At 33.6% G+C, this 13,691-nt stretch overlaps 1 protein-coding gene across 3 annotated transcripts in view; it reads left to right on the top strand.

Annotated features, from left to right (window-relative positions):
- The window catches only part of LOC123310381 (annexin B9), a 35,445-nt gene that overhangs the window by 6,263 nt on the left and 15,491 nt on the right, over positions 1 to 13,691 (top strand). For 2 of the 3 annotated variants that reach the window (XM_044893851.1, XM_044893861.1), the window contains exons 1-2: positions 2,819 to 2,977; positions 11,953 to 12,334. In XM_044893851.1, the coding sequence (XP_044749786.1) occupies positions 2,945 to 2,977; positions 11,953 to 12,334 (415 nt within the window). In that variant the 5' untranslated portion in view covers positions 2,819 to 2,944. Of the gene's footprint in view, positions 1 to 2,818; positions 2,978 to 11,952; positions 12,335 to 13,691 lie in introns of those variants that run through there. The other variant, XM_044893856.1, reaches the window with a different exon arrangement.

The raw sequence follows: 13,691 nt of genomic DNA, 5'->3' as shown, positions 1-13,691 counted from the left end.
TTGAAGATATATCTAGAAGATTGTTATTATTTGGAATCGCCACGTCGATGAATAGTGCTCTGTTCTCATCCTTTTTCAGCAATACAAGGTAATGTCTATTGTGAATTATTTTCCGGTCTGTGAGAACCGTGCGATCCCAGTAGAGATGATCATTTTCCAATACAGCATCCGGATTGTAATTGTAATCGGGAACCTTTTTTGACGTTAGAAGTTGGTATTTTATTGGCAATTCTTGGTGAATAATCTTGGCAACAGGATCGTGTCTATTTTTGTATTCTGTGCCTGCAAACTTCTGACATCCTCCAGTGATGTGCTGCATAGTTTCATCTGTCGCACAGCCATAACGTGAAGGACGATAGCTATTATCGTCCTTCACTGAGGCATACTTGGCGATATATTTCATGTAGTTCCTTGTCGGAATCACCTGGTCCTGGATGGCGAAGATGAAGCGCTCTGTCTTGGAAATAATCTTCCGGAAGTCAACCAAGTAGTTCGACGAACATGTGTCGACATAATCATGACTGACATTCTGGTGCCTTCTATGCAAAGGTTCGCCAATCAGTTTCTGCATTTTGCTTTCTGCAGAGTGTTTGACAGTTTCCAAGTGGTCCTGTTGTAGCTTCAATGGAGTAGAACTATCAGGAACACAAACTACTCGATGGAGTTCTGACGAAGCAGCCTTCGATTTCCTGGGACATGCGGTTGGACAAGTAAACAATTTCTCTACCCTCGAGGTGTCGTGGCAGCTCTCCGTTCTATTGAGCTTTTGGGATGATGTTTATGATGTTTTGGCAGTATCGTCCTTATTTTTCTCTGTAGGGGCTTCTAAATCCGTTGTGGCCCAAGACATTATACCGATTGAGTAGCTCAGTGCTGAGCAAGCGTAAGAAAAAATTGCTTTGGTTAGGTTCTTGCTGTTTAGACTAGTTTTCATTATCCTTCTCAATCTTCGATCTTTACTATTTTGTTTCTGGTTATATTAGGAAGACGATATTTTTTTCGTCCAAACTTTATTTTAATATCGTCGGAAAATTCTTTTACCATTTTCAGCCTCTGTTGCATATTATTATCAGTATTCAATTATGACAGCCTTTGTCATGTAACATTGGAGTGCATTTATTCCCTTTACAAATCAAAAAAATGGAACCGAGTGGCGAAAGTAAGACTTCAGAAAAAATATTGTACCCAACACGTCCCAAAACTTGTTTCAAGGGATTCGCAGAACTCCAGGACGAGCCGTAGGTGTTTTATTCGTCCCCAAAACTTTCGGTTTTGGAATTTGTTACGTAAATTACTATATTATTGGAGTTACATACTAGGACGCGAGTGAGGTACTTATCTCTCTTATGTGACTACAATTTTGGAACGACCTTCAACTTCTTCTGTATATTTATTTCCACTGATCCTTAATCAAGTTAGTCTCTATGCATCAACCTCCAGTAATTTCAATTTTTGCTTGAATATACATTGATTTTATTTCTGGAAAAATTTTCGAAGGGATTGTCATGGTGAGTATTGGAGTTTGTTTGATCCCGAGAAAGATGTTGTTCAACTTATGTTAAAACAAATAAATTAATCCAGTAAGACTCAGTGAGAGGTGCGATTACAATAATTAAATTTGTTCATGCTGAGCTATCCCTTGTAAACTGATTACTTATTTTTCAACTTGTAGATATTGTCTACCCAAAACATAATGTCTCGAAGCAGTGGGAAACAACTTATCTCCTTATTCAACCATGTTGTTTCGTTTAGAATATTGGCTCGTTCGATATTTACCTACGTGGTAATGAAAATGCAAACTTAGGATTACCGAATTTTTCTCTTTATTTTTATTAATTTATACGATTTTTTGAAATGGCTCATTTCGATACCAACTGACAGAAGAGACACTCTTAAAGATCTTTTAGAGTTCACTTGAAATTCAATGAAATTTTGTCGAACTTCTAGGGGTTGTATCTTAGCCATCTTGGATATTTTATATGGACAATTTTTGATTAAAAGATTTATTTTGATAAGTTCTACCTTCTGTCAAAAATCGCATCACCTTTGAAAACACCCTGTTTATATATTTTTTTGAATTTGGTCAGGAAGACTAACACTCATCACTGAGAACTAGGTATTTATGCAATGTTTCTGGATAATTCTCGTTCCTTCCAGAATTCAATAGTGCAACCAAACTGTTCAGTTGATTTTTGGATTATGATTCGGATGCCAACAAAATTTTAAGTATTTACATATCGAGCCCCCAAAGCATATAGATTGTTTTTCAATTTTATTTTTGACTTTCTTATTGACAAGTTCTTCTTGAAGAATGAAGGATTTCTCAGGTAGGAAGTTACAGGTGAAGTTATTTACAATGTGATCTAGTCAGTCCCCAAACAATGAATTTTTATTAAGTTTATCTGTCAGTAATGTTAAAAGTTTTTAATATTCTTTGAATTGTTCTAGCCACATAATCATTCACGCATTGATGGTTTTTTTGCTCATTTCGTTTTTTCATTGTAGCCTGAGGAAAGCGGAATATAACGCCGAAACTTTGCTTTAGGAATCCAAATTGCTTTACTCAGTTATATTATTCCTTAGTTTGTAAAGATGGGATTCATACCCATACGAGAATGTTTCACGATTCACAGAGAAAATAATTATTGGAAGCTCTAGTTCAATATCTCTATTCAAAACAGAATCTAACCATAATTTTCTTGAATAGATTCTTGGAACTTTGATTATTCAGTATAGTATTCCTCTTATAAACTCCCATGAATGAGTAACCTCTGGTGTAGATAGGTAATAACTAATTGTGGATATGATGTCATCCTTCGCGTTCGGATATACAAATCGTCGGGTCTCTTGATATAAGGTTAGTCCCTCTCGCACCGTACTAGTAAGCGTACCTGATCAATCAAAGTGAATTTTTTGTTCTAGTTAACCTAATACAACTTCCAAGATGTCAACTGGCCAGCAATACTACCCATTCAAAGTGAGTACAGAGAGTATTCTTTCACTTCATGGAATTTCAATTTGAAAATAGGTATCGATAATCAAGGAGCGAAGTGAAAACAAGCATCATGTTTTCATTTCAAGGACTGATTGCGAAATTTCTGTTCATTTTATTTCAACGACGATATTCAATAAAATTCTTGAATTGAATTTCGTAAAGACTGAAGGTCTGAATCAGTCAATTGATTTAAAAAAGGAATGATAAAGTATCTTTTCTTATTTCGCTTGTAAAAATTTCATTACTGAAAAAATTGGTGCATTGCATTGAAACTTGACATCACCAAAAAAGATGTTTAAAATAATTGAAAACGATTTTCAAATTTAAAAGCACATCCACCTTCGAAATGAATTATTTTCATAATTTTCATAGTTCTAGCCTCGTACAGAGTAGGTACTGGTATCTCACAATCATCAGATGTGTCTTCATATCACGGAAATTATATCTTTACGAAACGTTAAATTTATTAGGTAGGTTAGGAACAACTTATTATTTGTACAGGAAAGTTTTGTTGGAAATGGTTTGAATTTTTATTAGTTTTTTGGTGCCATCTCCCAAAAACGAATACCTATGACACTTTACGATTTCAATTTTCATCGTATTTTTTTGGTTCCTCCACTTCCACCCCAAGCAAGACTGATATAATCTCACCTTTTTTTTGAAACCACTCAAAATTATTTTGGGATAGTTAGTTCCATAATTGCGTTCAATACTCTGTACCATTTTAAATTTCAAATTTGAAACTTATAAGCAAACTATAACTAATTGTAAAAATAAAATGTGATTCATTCGTGTTAAGTAAACTAATGGTGTTAATTTAGTATTTTTGGGTTTGTTATAACTCTCGTAAAATTCAAATGGATTCGATAAACACATTATACTCATCAAACACAGTGGATGTCGAATTTTTGTCCAGTATCGTGTTTCGAAGTGTTGGTTTTTATTTTATTTAATGCGTTTTGGAAAGTTAAATATCTCTACTTTTGTTTATTCAACTGCGGAAAAGGTTGATCCTTTCGCTTTACTTTAGAAACGATAAATGTGCGAATAGATCGAACAGCTCCAGCTATTTGATGAACAATATAATTAATATAATAATAATAATTTAAAATTAATAAAAATTAATAAAAAATTAATATAATTAATATTAGATAACATGCCATTAGAAAGATGGCATATTCCAGACTTGTAGGGTTTAAAACAATCCAAGATTTAATATATCTAATGAAAAACGACTAATGAAAATCCTACCGTTTGAAGTAGAGTAGCAGTTTTGGGACATCTTCCTCCTACGTTGAGGCAGCTGTCATCTGCACCACGGATTTTTTGTCGTAGTATTGGCATTGAATTAGAAATCTAAAATTGCTGAGAAACTAATAGGCTCTGGCTTAGGTGTAGGAAAACCTTATGAATTAATCTTCATAACGTTCAACGAGATATAGAAATACCGAAATATGAAAGTTTTGTCTACTCGCTGCTTGTATCGCTAGAGTAACTGGTTCCTTCTATTTGGAAAACCCCATATTTTCAATTTTTCGCCATTTTCTCGTAAATGGTTCTTCTAAGGTATGAAGTAATCTGAAAAAACTCATAATTTGAGGTTGCCATTCCATTTTCGAGGACAATTACAGGGTGTTACATTGAAAAAAACGAACTTTGGTCTATCCTACTTTTGTTTTCGAACACGCTGTATATATGAAAATAATTTTAAATTGTTAACAACGTACACACATCACAAAAAGTATTTTCAAAATATCTTTATTTACTCCCTCGAAATGAGCTCCGCCTCAATGGTGGGTCATGAGATTTAAAAAATCTTTTTCTGATGTTTTATTGACATATATCAAATCTTATTTTGTCTCAAGAAATTTCAAGATCTGGAAATTTCTTGTTCAACCAGCGACACTGCCCTTGTTATTTGGACATTCCGTATATGTAGGTACGACTTACGTATTTGGCACGTCTTTGGCACCCAGCGCGAACAGGGCTGTTCTATTGGTCTAGAGCATCCTTCCTCTCAATAAGGTACCTATGTTCCGAAGTCGTAATGATGCATAGAATATAAAGTACCAGGAAGAAGCATGCTGAGCTTTTCCTTTGAAAAATTATGCGAACGGAAGCGGCTATATTAGAGTACCTTGTGTGACTCATCAGTCAAATGTTTAAAAACATAATGATAGTTTGAGTCTATGGTTTTTCTTTACCATAGACCTAATATCCTTCAATTTGATATTTGATCTATGTTCTCTATCAACAATTGAGCCGGTCAGAGGAAAAGTGGTATAAGTCACAAATTCCGATTTTTGAGTTATACCGATATTTCGGTACCAAAAGCATTGATAGGTATGGAAAATTTTGTTAAGAGGAAAAACAAAATGGGTATAACTCGGTCAAAACGACGATTTGACTCATACCACTCATAAGAAGAATAATATGCAACCTGTGGTACCCAAATATCGGTATAACTCAAAAATCGGAATTTGTGACTTATACCACTTTTCCTCTGACCGGCTCAATTGTTGTAAACAAATACATAATTCGAAATGGTTAGTTAGTACATCTTGTGACTTTACTAAATACAAAAACAAACGGACGTCTGTGGAACATGTCACACGTGAGTGTTTTACATGCCCAATTAATTTTTATGTTTATACTCAATAACAGGAGTCGGCCATATATGCAAATATATAATAACAAGGGAACAGAAGTTGGCCATATGCAAGTACTTTTCCGATTCTCAAATTCAGGTCTTATGTTCCCTCCTGTTATTCTAAACTGATGATAATGGCTCTTATTCGTTGATGAATAGTTCATACGATGCAACAAATTTCCACTGTCTATGCATTTATTTAAATAGGGCCAGGGAAATATTAGGGCAAATTTAATAAATGAGTTAGATGCGAAACGGAGGATGATGTTTCGATGTTTGATTAACAAACACCAATTGGCAAATATCATTCAACATGCAAAAAAACACACCACATTATATATAGCTGTATATCCCTTATTGATGTAGGAAACTTGTGTGGATTGGCTATTTCCAAGTTTTAATCGATATTTCAGTCTGGAATACATAGCTCATATTGCAGAGTGGAGCCGTATAAAAGTGAATATCATATAATTCTCTATTCAGTTCAATTGGATTTTCATCAAGTATCAACTATATCAATTCAATAAATTTAAGTAATGCGAAACATAAAATTTCTATGAAGCGACCCTTTTTTTATTTCGTAAGAAATTTGATGGCTTATGCATCTTATTTCAAGATAATGGGGAAGTTTTTCCTTTTGTTTGTACGCCAAATTCATATCAATTTCTTCGAGTTACATAAATTATTTCAAGGAAATTTCACAAGAAAAAGTCTTGATGCCACCAAACGACATTTAATTTCGATATACCTAATCGCGTTTTGGGTTTTGGTTAAGTGTCGTTTTTCCTGAAATGAATTTTTTTTAGCTTACAAAAATTTAATCAGTATCAAAGTTGAGTAGTTTCTACATAATGAATCGTTCCCGTTAATACGTCAGAAAACCTTATTATTTCAGTAACCATTCATCTTCGACCCATGGTTGAGTGGACTTAATTTTTGCAAATAATCTCTAATACGTATATAACCCCTTTAAGAATCAAATCACCATCTCTCTACCTCTCGCCCTACCTTAACATATTTACCTTTGTTTTTCCTATCTCTTGTTATATGCTTTATCGAAATTTTAATTTTCGCATTGCAACTACAATTTTGTGATTTTCCTTTGGCATTTTTATGCGGCTCCACTCTGCGGTATGAGCTCTATAATGAAAATTGTATTCCACAATGAAATATCAATTAATACAGTTGCAAATAGCTAACAAGCTAACCTACAATACAAGTTGTCTAAATCAATTTCAAAATAATTATACAACTACCTGCTTGCAAAAGTAATATGGTGTGTCTTTTTTGGTGTTGCATATTCGCTAATTTATGTTTGTTAATGAAACGTATTCCTACATCCAAGCTTCGCTTCTATCTCCCCCTCATTTAATAAATTTGCCCTATATTTTGCTTGCCCTATTTGAAAATATTTATAGGCAGTAGTTTAATTCGTTGTCAAAAAACGATGGCTCTCATGAGTGTTTTTCTGAAATAATGATGTGGTTCTGAAGATGGCTTTATTCCGTTTTCAGTTGGCCTTGGCCACCTTATATAAAACAGTCAAAAAACTTTCGGCATGTTTTGCCCTCCGGTTATTAGATCTATTGAAGAGTTTTAAGTGTTAGGCTGTTTACAGGAATAAATTTTCGGTCATAAAAGTTCAGTGTGTATGCTTAATCGTCTGCAAAGACTCCCTTGAAAGAATATTTGAGGTGGTCTGTTTCAACAGAAACCATTTGTATAAAGAAAAAAAAACATTCGAGCGAACGCGATAGGTACACTCAGTGATATTCTTGCTTATTCGAATGAGTTCAAATAATTCAGATTACCAATTCATCATTTAGTTATCAATAATTCTTACCAGTCATATTCATGAAAAATTATGATCCAGAAGGAGAAAAAGTTAGGTACTTTGCTGAACTCTTCTCATGACCTCCAAAATATAATGAGTGTAGGTAATTGATTGAGAATGAGATTGAATTCAGACCTTGAAAATTGAAGAATGGAATAAGATACTCATCTCTGATTGCACTAAGGCAACATCTTGTGAAGCAATGAAACAATTCATGACCTTTTGAGAATTATTTTCAACATGCTCGAGTACCCATTCGTGATTCAGAATTCATCATTGGGATTTCAATGTACCTAATGTTTTCAAGAAGAGTAAATGAAAAAGTTGTTCAGAAACCAGAATTCTTCACTGATAAACTTATTCCTACATTTTGTGGAACTCGATACTATACATTGTAATAGAGTGATATTACGCAATTTTTCTAACAATAAAATCTGTGGTATGAAATTATTGCCGAATATCACATATTCCAGAACAACAATGAGATATCAATTCAACCTCAACGGTACCTAAATAAATAACGCTAGTGTTTTCCAGGGAACATTGTTTTTTCTATGATCTCTGGTTTTTCATTTTCCTTCAGCCATTTCAGTTTCCAAAATATTACGTTCCACCATTAACAGTACAAAAAAAGTAGCATCATATGAGCATGTCCGAAACCGCGGGTGTTAGGTCCTCAAAGAGTGCACAATTTTTCCTACATTCTATAGGGTGTAAATGAAAAGTTGTCAAAAAATAGTATGGATCTCTTATATACTCTAAACCCCTGCTTAGATACAGCCTCCTAAAAATGGCACCTGAAAAGCAAGTGTTTCCCTATGTTGGCATGATACCCGCCTACTAGATAAGTTTAAGAGGTGACTCGTTTTCAAAAAATAATGTGGGTCACTAAAAATTTTTATTGCCTTTTGGCTTCCATAGAACGTCTGCCCAATTTAATATTTCTGTCAATTTTCTGGTTTTTAAGAAAAAAATTATTGAAAGTCGCTAAGGCCGTTAGAGGTTATAGAAGACCAAAAAGTATATAGTGTTCTTCTCGAAATCGCTCATTGAGGATGCTTAAACTTCCCCAAAACAATTTATAATAGGTTTTTCCTAAATTATTCGAAAGCTGTATATTTTTGGATCTTTCTTTAGGAGTATCTTTTGTAAAGAAAAAGCTTGGAAAATAAAAAATTTATTACGTGTCACTGAGAAATAGTTATCACCCTTATTGAATCCAAACGTGTCTTGGTACCCTCAAATAATAACCAGAATTCGAATGCATCATTTGTGATTGATTTCAAGCACCACTTCATAAAAAAACCTTCTACATACGAGTAGGTATTTTCTTCACCCCTAACACCATTCGAAGTCGACAATTTCGCCTTGCTGATGTTAAACTCTTGAAAGACACACATGTCTATATACTTAAATTACTCGAAAACGGTTGCACCTTTATTTAAAAAAAGATAACAAAACAAACTAACTACTTTTAGTAACATAAGCAAATAATTTTTCCTGCCTCAATTAATTCTGATCATTTGAGGGCCTTTTTAAAGGGTTGTAGTTTCAGTAGTTTCGAATTAAAGTTCATCAGACTAACCACCTAGATATTATATCTCAAAATTTCGAATTTGTTTCGTGCAAATTAAATGTCTATTCAATATTTCTGTTGATTTCTCAATGAAGTAATACACCCACAAGAGGAATGCTCTCACAATTTAAATTCACCTATTTCAATTATGGAATTATGGAAAGTGAGTCAGTATACAACCTTGTTCCTCAAAACGTTTTATGTTGGCCGTAGCCTTCACTGTTTGGGTTCACATAGATACAGGTTTGCGTCATTAATTTGTTTATTTCTGTAACGATGACATCAGATTCTACAGGTCTCCCTGCTCTATAGGCTGAAATTGTTTTCCTTCGTTTGATAAGACATGATACCGAACGAAATGTTTGTTCAATTATTATTCATTCCATGCGTTGATGTATTGCAGATTGTTGTGTGGTGTAGGTCAAGCGTTTAAATGATTCATGCGGTTACTTCATTAATAATGATATTTCAGGAGTTGTTTCATATTGGTTGAATTTTATCACAAATATTTATGCTTTCGATGAGTAGCTTTAAAAAATCAAAAGTTTTCATTGGAAACGAATTGGACCCATATATTGGCCTTGACCATCATGTGATAACACTTCTATGGATTATTTTCTGTGTGTATAGAACCCTCTTGAACCAAAGGGGACATAATTCGAGTCTGAGGCAGTTATTATTATTTTTTGATAATATATTTAGGAAATTCCAATATATTTGATATTTGAGTATGTAGTTGTTTTTCAATAGAAATTTTACCAACTTTGAACAATAATTGAAAAACTGAAATCTTATCATTTATTTGATATCGAATAATTCGAATATCTCAAACGGCTACATTTCAGATAAATTCTTCAGTAAATGAAGGAAAACTTCCTTGAACGAAATTTAGGTGAATCATAATTTAAGAATGATTCTTAAATGGAATTTTCCTGACTTTGTGGAAACAATCGAGATCTCTTAACTCAACTCACACAATTTGTCATTTAATTTACTCACACCGAAGTCCGAAACATGTTTCTAATTGAATAATATTTGTAAAGCTTAGCCTAGAGAAAATTTTCATTTCGTCCCATATACCTATTGACTTCATTTAAAAAAAAAAACCGACCATGAACCTATTGAAAGAAAATAGACTGGGGGATATGGACAAAGAAGTTGCACACAGAGATGAAGGCGCTGAGAGATCTCACGTGTATACCGACTTTTTTTCACAAGAATTAGGCTCCGAGCAGGAAGAGAAGGTTGATAAATAGGGGTTAGAACTTAAGCCAAATGATTGAATTACCTTCTCCTCAATTGAATGGCTGAAACTGTTCAGTGAAAGCTATTATTGAATTGGACATAGAACTGACTTCAACAAACTTATGTCTACATTGGAATGTGAGGTGCACCAATGACCTATTTATACGAAATTACAAAAAAAGGCTTCTTTCACCCTTTCCATTCCTTCACAGGAAGGATAAACCACTGACTCCAGATCTAGTTTACTTTAAATCTATTTCATTTAGCCATGTGGGATTTCCAGACCTGAGAAAGGTGTGGATAGATTTGAAACAAGATTTAATGGTGAACATAGTTAATGATTCGAAGTGATTATAAGTTTTGTATCATAACATTCGATTCGAAAAATTTTTTTCTGGGCAAACGAAAAATGTTGACGTATTTAGTTTGATTATATTTTGGAAATGCATAGTTCATCCGTGAAAACTAGATTCGCATAGACGAAAATGTTCGCCAATAGGAAATTTTTCTTCAGATTTTATTTTCAGTCAAAAGTACAACCGTTATAAAACGAAATTCTTTTGAAATGATGAAAAAAGAGAAATCGACCCATATTTTCTATTGAGAAACTTAGTTGAAGGTTGAAGTAGCTTCAATGTTTTAAACGCTTTGGGTCGATGAAGTTCATGAAAAATCCTCATCAGACTCTAAATTCTCCAAAGAAAAATTGACGAGTTGCTAAAGTTGGTTGGAACACCTTATTAGAAATTAATAGATTAGAAATAGAAATAGAAATTCATTTAATTTCTACAATTATTACAAAACAATAATGAAACAAGTCAAATGTTACATTTTTACTTGGAATTATCTTTGAATCCTTGATAGAATTCCTGCAGACAGTATGGTTTCATATCCATCAAAAATTGATATATTTCTGTCTTCAAGATTTTTACATCTTTTATATAGTGAAATTTTTTCGGCAAGGCATTGAAAACTTTAATGCACATGTATCTTGTGTTAGTTTTTGCTTTGGGTGGATATAGGGGTCTAATTTTCTGGTGTTGTTTTGGTTGAGAAACTGTTCAAATAATTCGCTGTGCATTCCAAGAAACATGACACATTTCAACACATATAGTCCTGTCAGTGTCAATAGATTGTTTCTCTTGAAAACTCCTCTACAGGCCTCTCTATATTTCATCCGATATATTACTCGTATAGCCCGCTTTTGAGTTTTGAATATTTTGCTTTGAGATATACCAATTCCCAGAGAACTATGCCATATGTCAAGATGGACTGGAAATTTGTATAGGGTCTTTAATGTATCTTCTTAAATATGATACTTCATTACATTGAAGGTATAAATAAATATAAGTATATCTTCAGTAGTTTTTGAGCATTGTATACATAAATTTTTTATTATTTTCTTTTATCGGAACTCTTTGCTTTAAAACAATATCTGAGAATTTCAAGAAGATGATTATTGGTACTGAAAAATGTTTTTTTCAAGTCACAAACTTCTCTTTTCTGAAGGAAGTAGGTATCCATTTCACGTGTCTGAAAATATGTTGGCCAAAAAATTCAAACTAATTCAGATTCTATAATCTGAATTATGATATTTGTCTGCTGAAATGAGTATAGGTACAGTTTGAACTAAACTAAAAATATTTTTTCAGTGTACCCCAACCGTTTATCCTGCAGATCCGTTCGACCCCGTAGAAGATGCAGCCACCCTCAAAAAAGCCATGAAAGGCTTTGGTGCCGACGAGAAGGCCATCATAGATGTTTTGGCACGAAGAGGCATCGTTCAGAGGCTTGAGATTGCCGAAACTTTCAAAACTTCCTATGGCAAAGATTTAGTATCTGAACTGAAAAGCGAGCTCGGTGGAAAGTTTGAGGATGTTATGGTGGCTTTGATGACCCCCCTGCCTCAGTTTTACGCCAAAGAACTCCACGATGCCGTCGCTGGAATCGGGACCGACGAAGAAGCTATTATTGAAATTTTGTGCACCTTATCTAACTACGGAATCAGAACGATTGCCCAATTTTACGAAAACAGTAAGTAGGGAATCAATCTGAAAATATCTACTACGAATACAATGTAAACTAACATATTTATAGAGTTGCTGTATTCATAGCAATTAACTGAATGAAAGATGTGAATTACACGGTTACTAGGCTCTAAATATTATTACCTATTATCGATTTACTGTTGAAGGCTGATCTAAACAGGGTGTCCCAATGACAAGTTGACTCTCCCAGCAGAACTCAAAAATGAAGAACTTTCGAAGATTAAAAAAAAAATGGTCAACTTCTGTTTTGCCTCTCCGAGTGGTTTTTTCGTAACAACGTCGTCATAGGAATTCTTTCTCCCTATTACAAAACTTGAAAATTCTTTTTGGGTTCATCAAAACTCTTAAGTTCTTGAGTTTGGGCGGTTAAACTGTCTGCTCAACATCACCTTTTGACGGTAAGTTCAATTATAACATTATGCCGTGAACAGTGATGCGATTTTGAAAATTTTAATAGAACATGAATATCTTTCAGACTAACTAACACTCGACATCTCTTCCCTATTAAAAAAATGTTGGGGGTTGATGACAACTTCATGGGGTGATTTTTTCTTTTCCCTTGAAACAGAAGTTAACCTATTCTTTTTAAATCCTCGTTTCTGAGTTCTGAGGAGGAGGGCAGTAAATTTTTTCGTTAGGACACACTCTACATAGATCACTCATTAGCCAAAAAATCCGATTCTTGAGTACGTTAGTGAGGTGAAAGGATGATCTTTGATATAGTTGCGACTCCGACGGTTGGTCGTTATTACTTTTCTTCTTATTTCTGCTGGAACATTCAACTTAAGAAGAATCCGAGAAATTATTATTAAAATAAAGGTTATGATGAGCTCTATACTATATATTCATACAAATCGATGCATGGTCAAAAAATTCTGAGGTATTTTCGATATTTTACTGTCGTTTGACTGGACCATTGTTATTGCCCATCGAATTACGAAAAATGGAGTGTAACTAATACTCCTAATATTTTGACTACCTATCATTGTTCAGAAATTTATGTTTAAGTGGTAATGTAATAACTAATAACTATAGGATAAGCTGTATGATAAATCCGAGTCACAGTTTCACACTTTAAAGGTTGAAGATTCTGGAATTATTTCATTTCGATCTTTTGGAGCTCTTATTATATTCTTTAAATATATACAAATATACATTACAGTACATCGTACATCCCTTCCTGATGACTACTGTCATCATACTACTATCATTCATATAGGTGAATCTTATGAATTATTCATTTATATTATTTCGATACCAAGATTTGATACTGCGATTTGCAGCATCTAGTGCTGTATTAAGAAGAGCATCATCTGGATATCTAATATTTTGTTGATTTCGTA

This window comes from Coccinella septempunctata, chromosome 1 (genome assembly GCF_907165205.1).
Source record: "Coccinella septempunctata chromosome 1, icCocSept1.1, whole genome shotgun sequence".
NCBI classification, from domain to species: domain Eukaryota; kingdom Metazoa; phylum Arthropoda; class Insecta; order Coleoptera; family Coccinellidae; genus Coccinella; species Coccinella septempunctata.
Note: the sequence above shows the minus strand (reverse complement) of the source record. Positions and strands in the feature narration are given on the sequence as shown.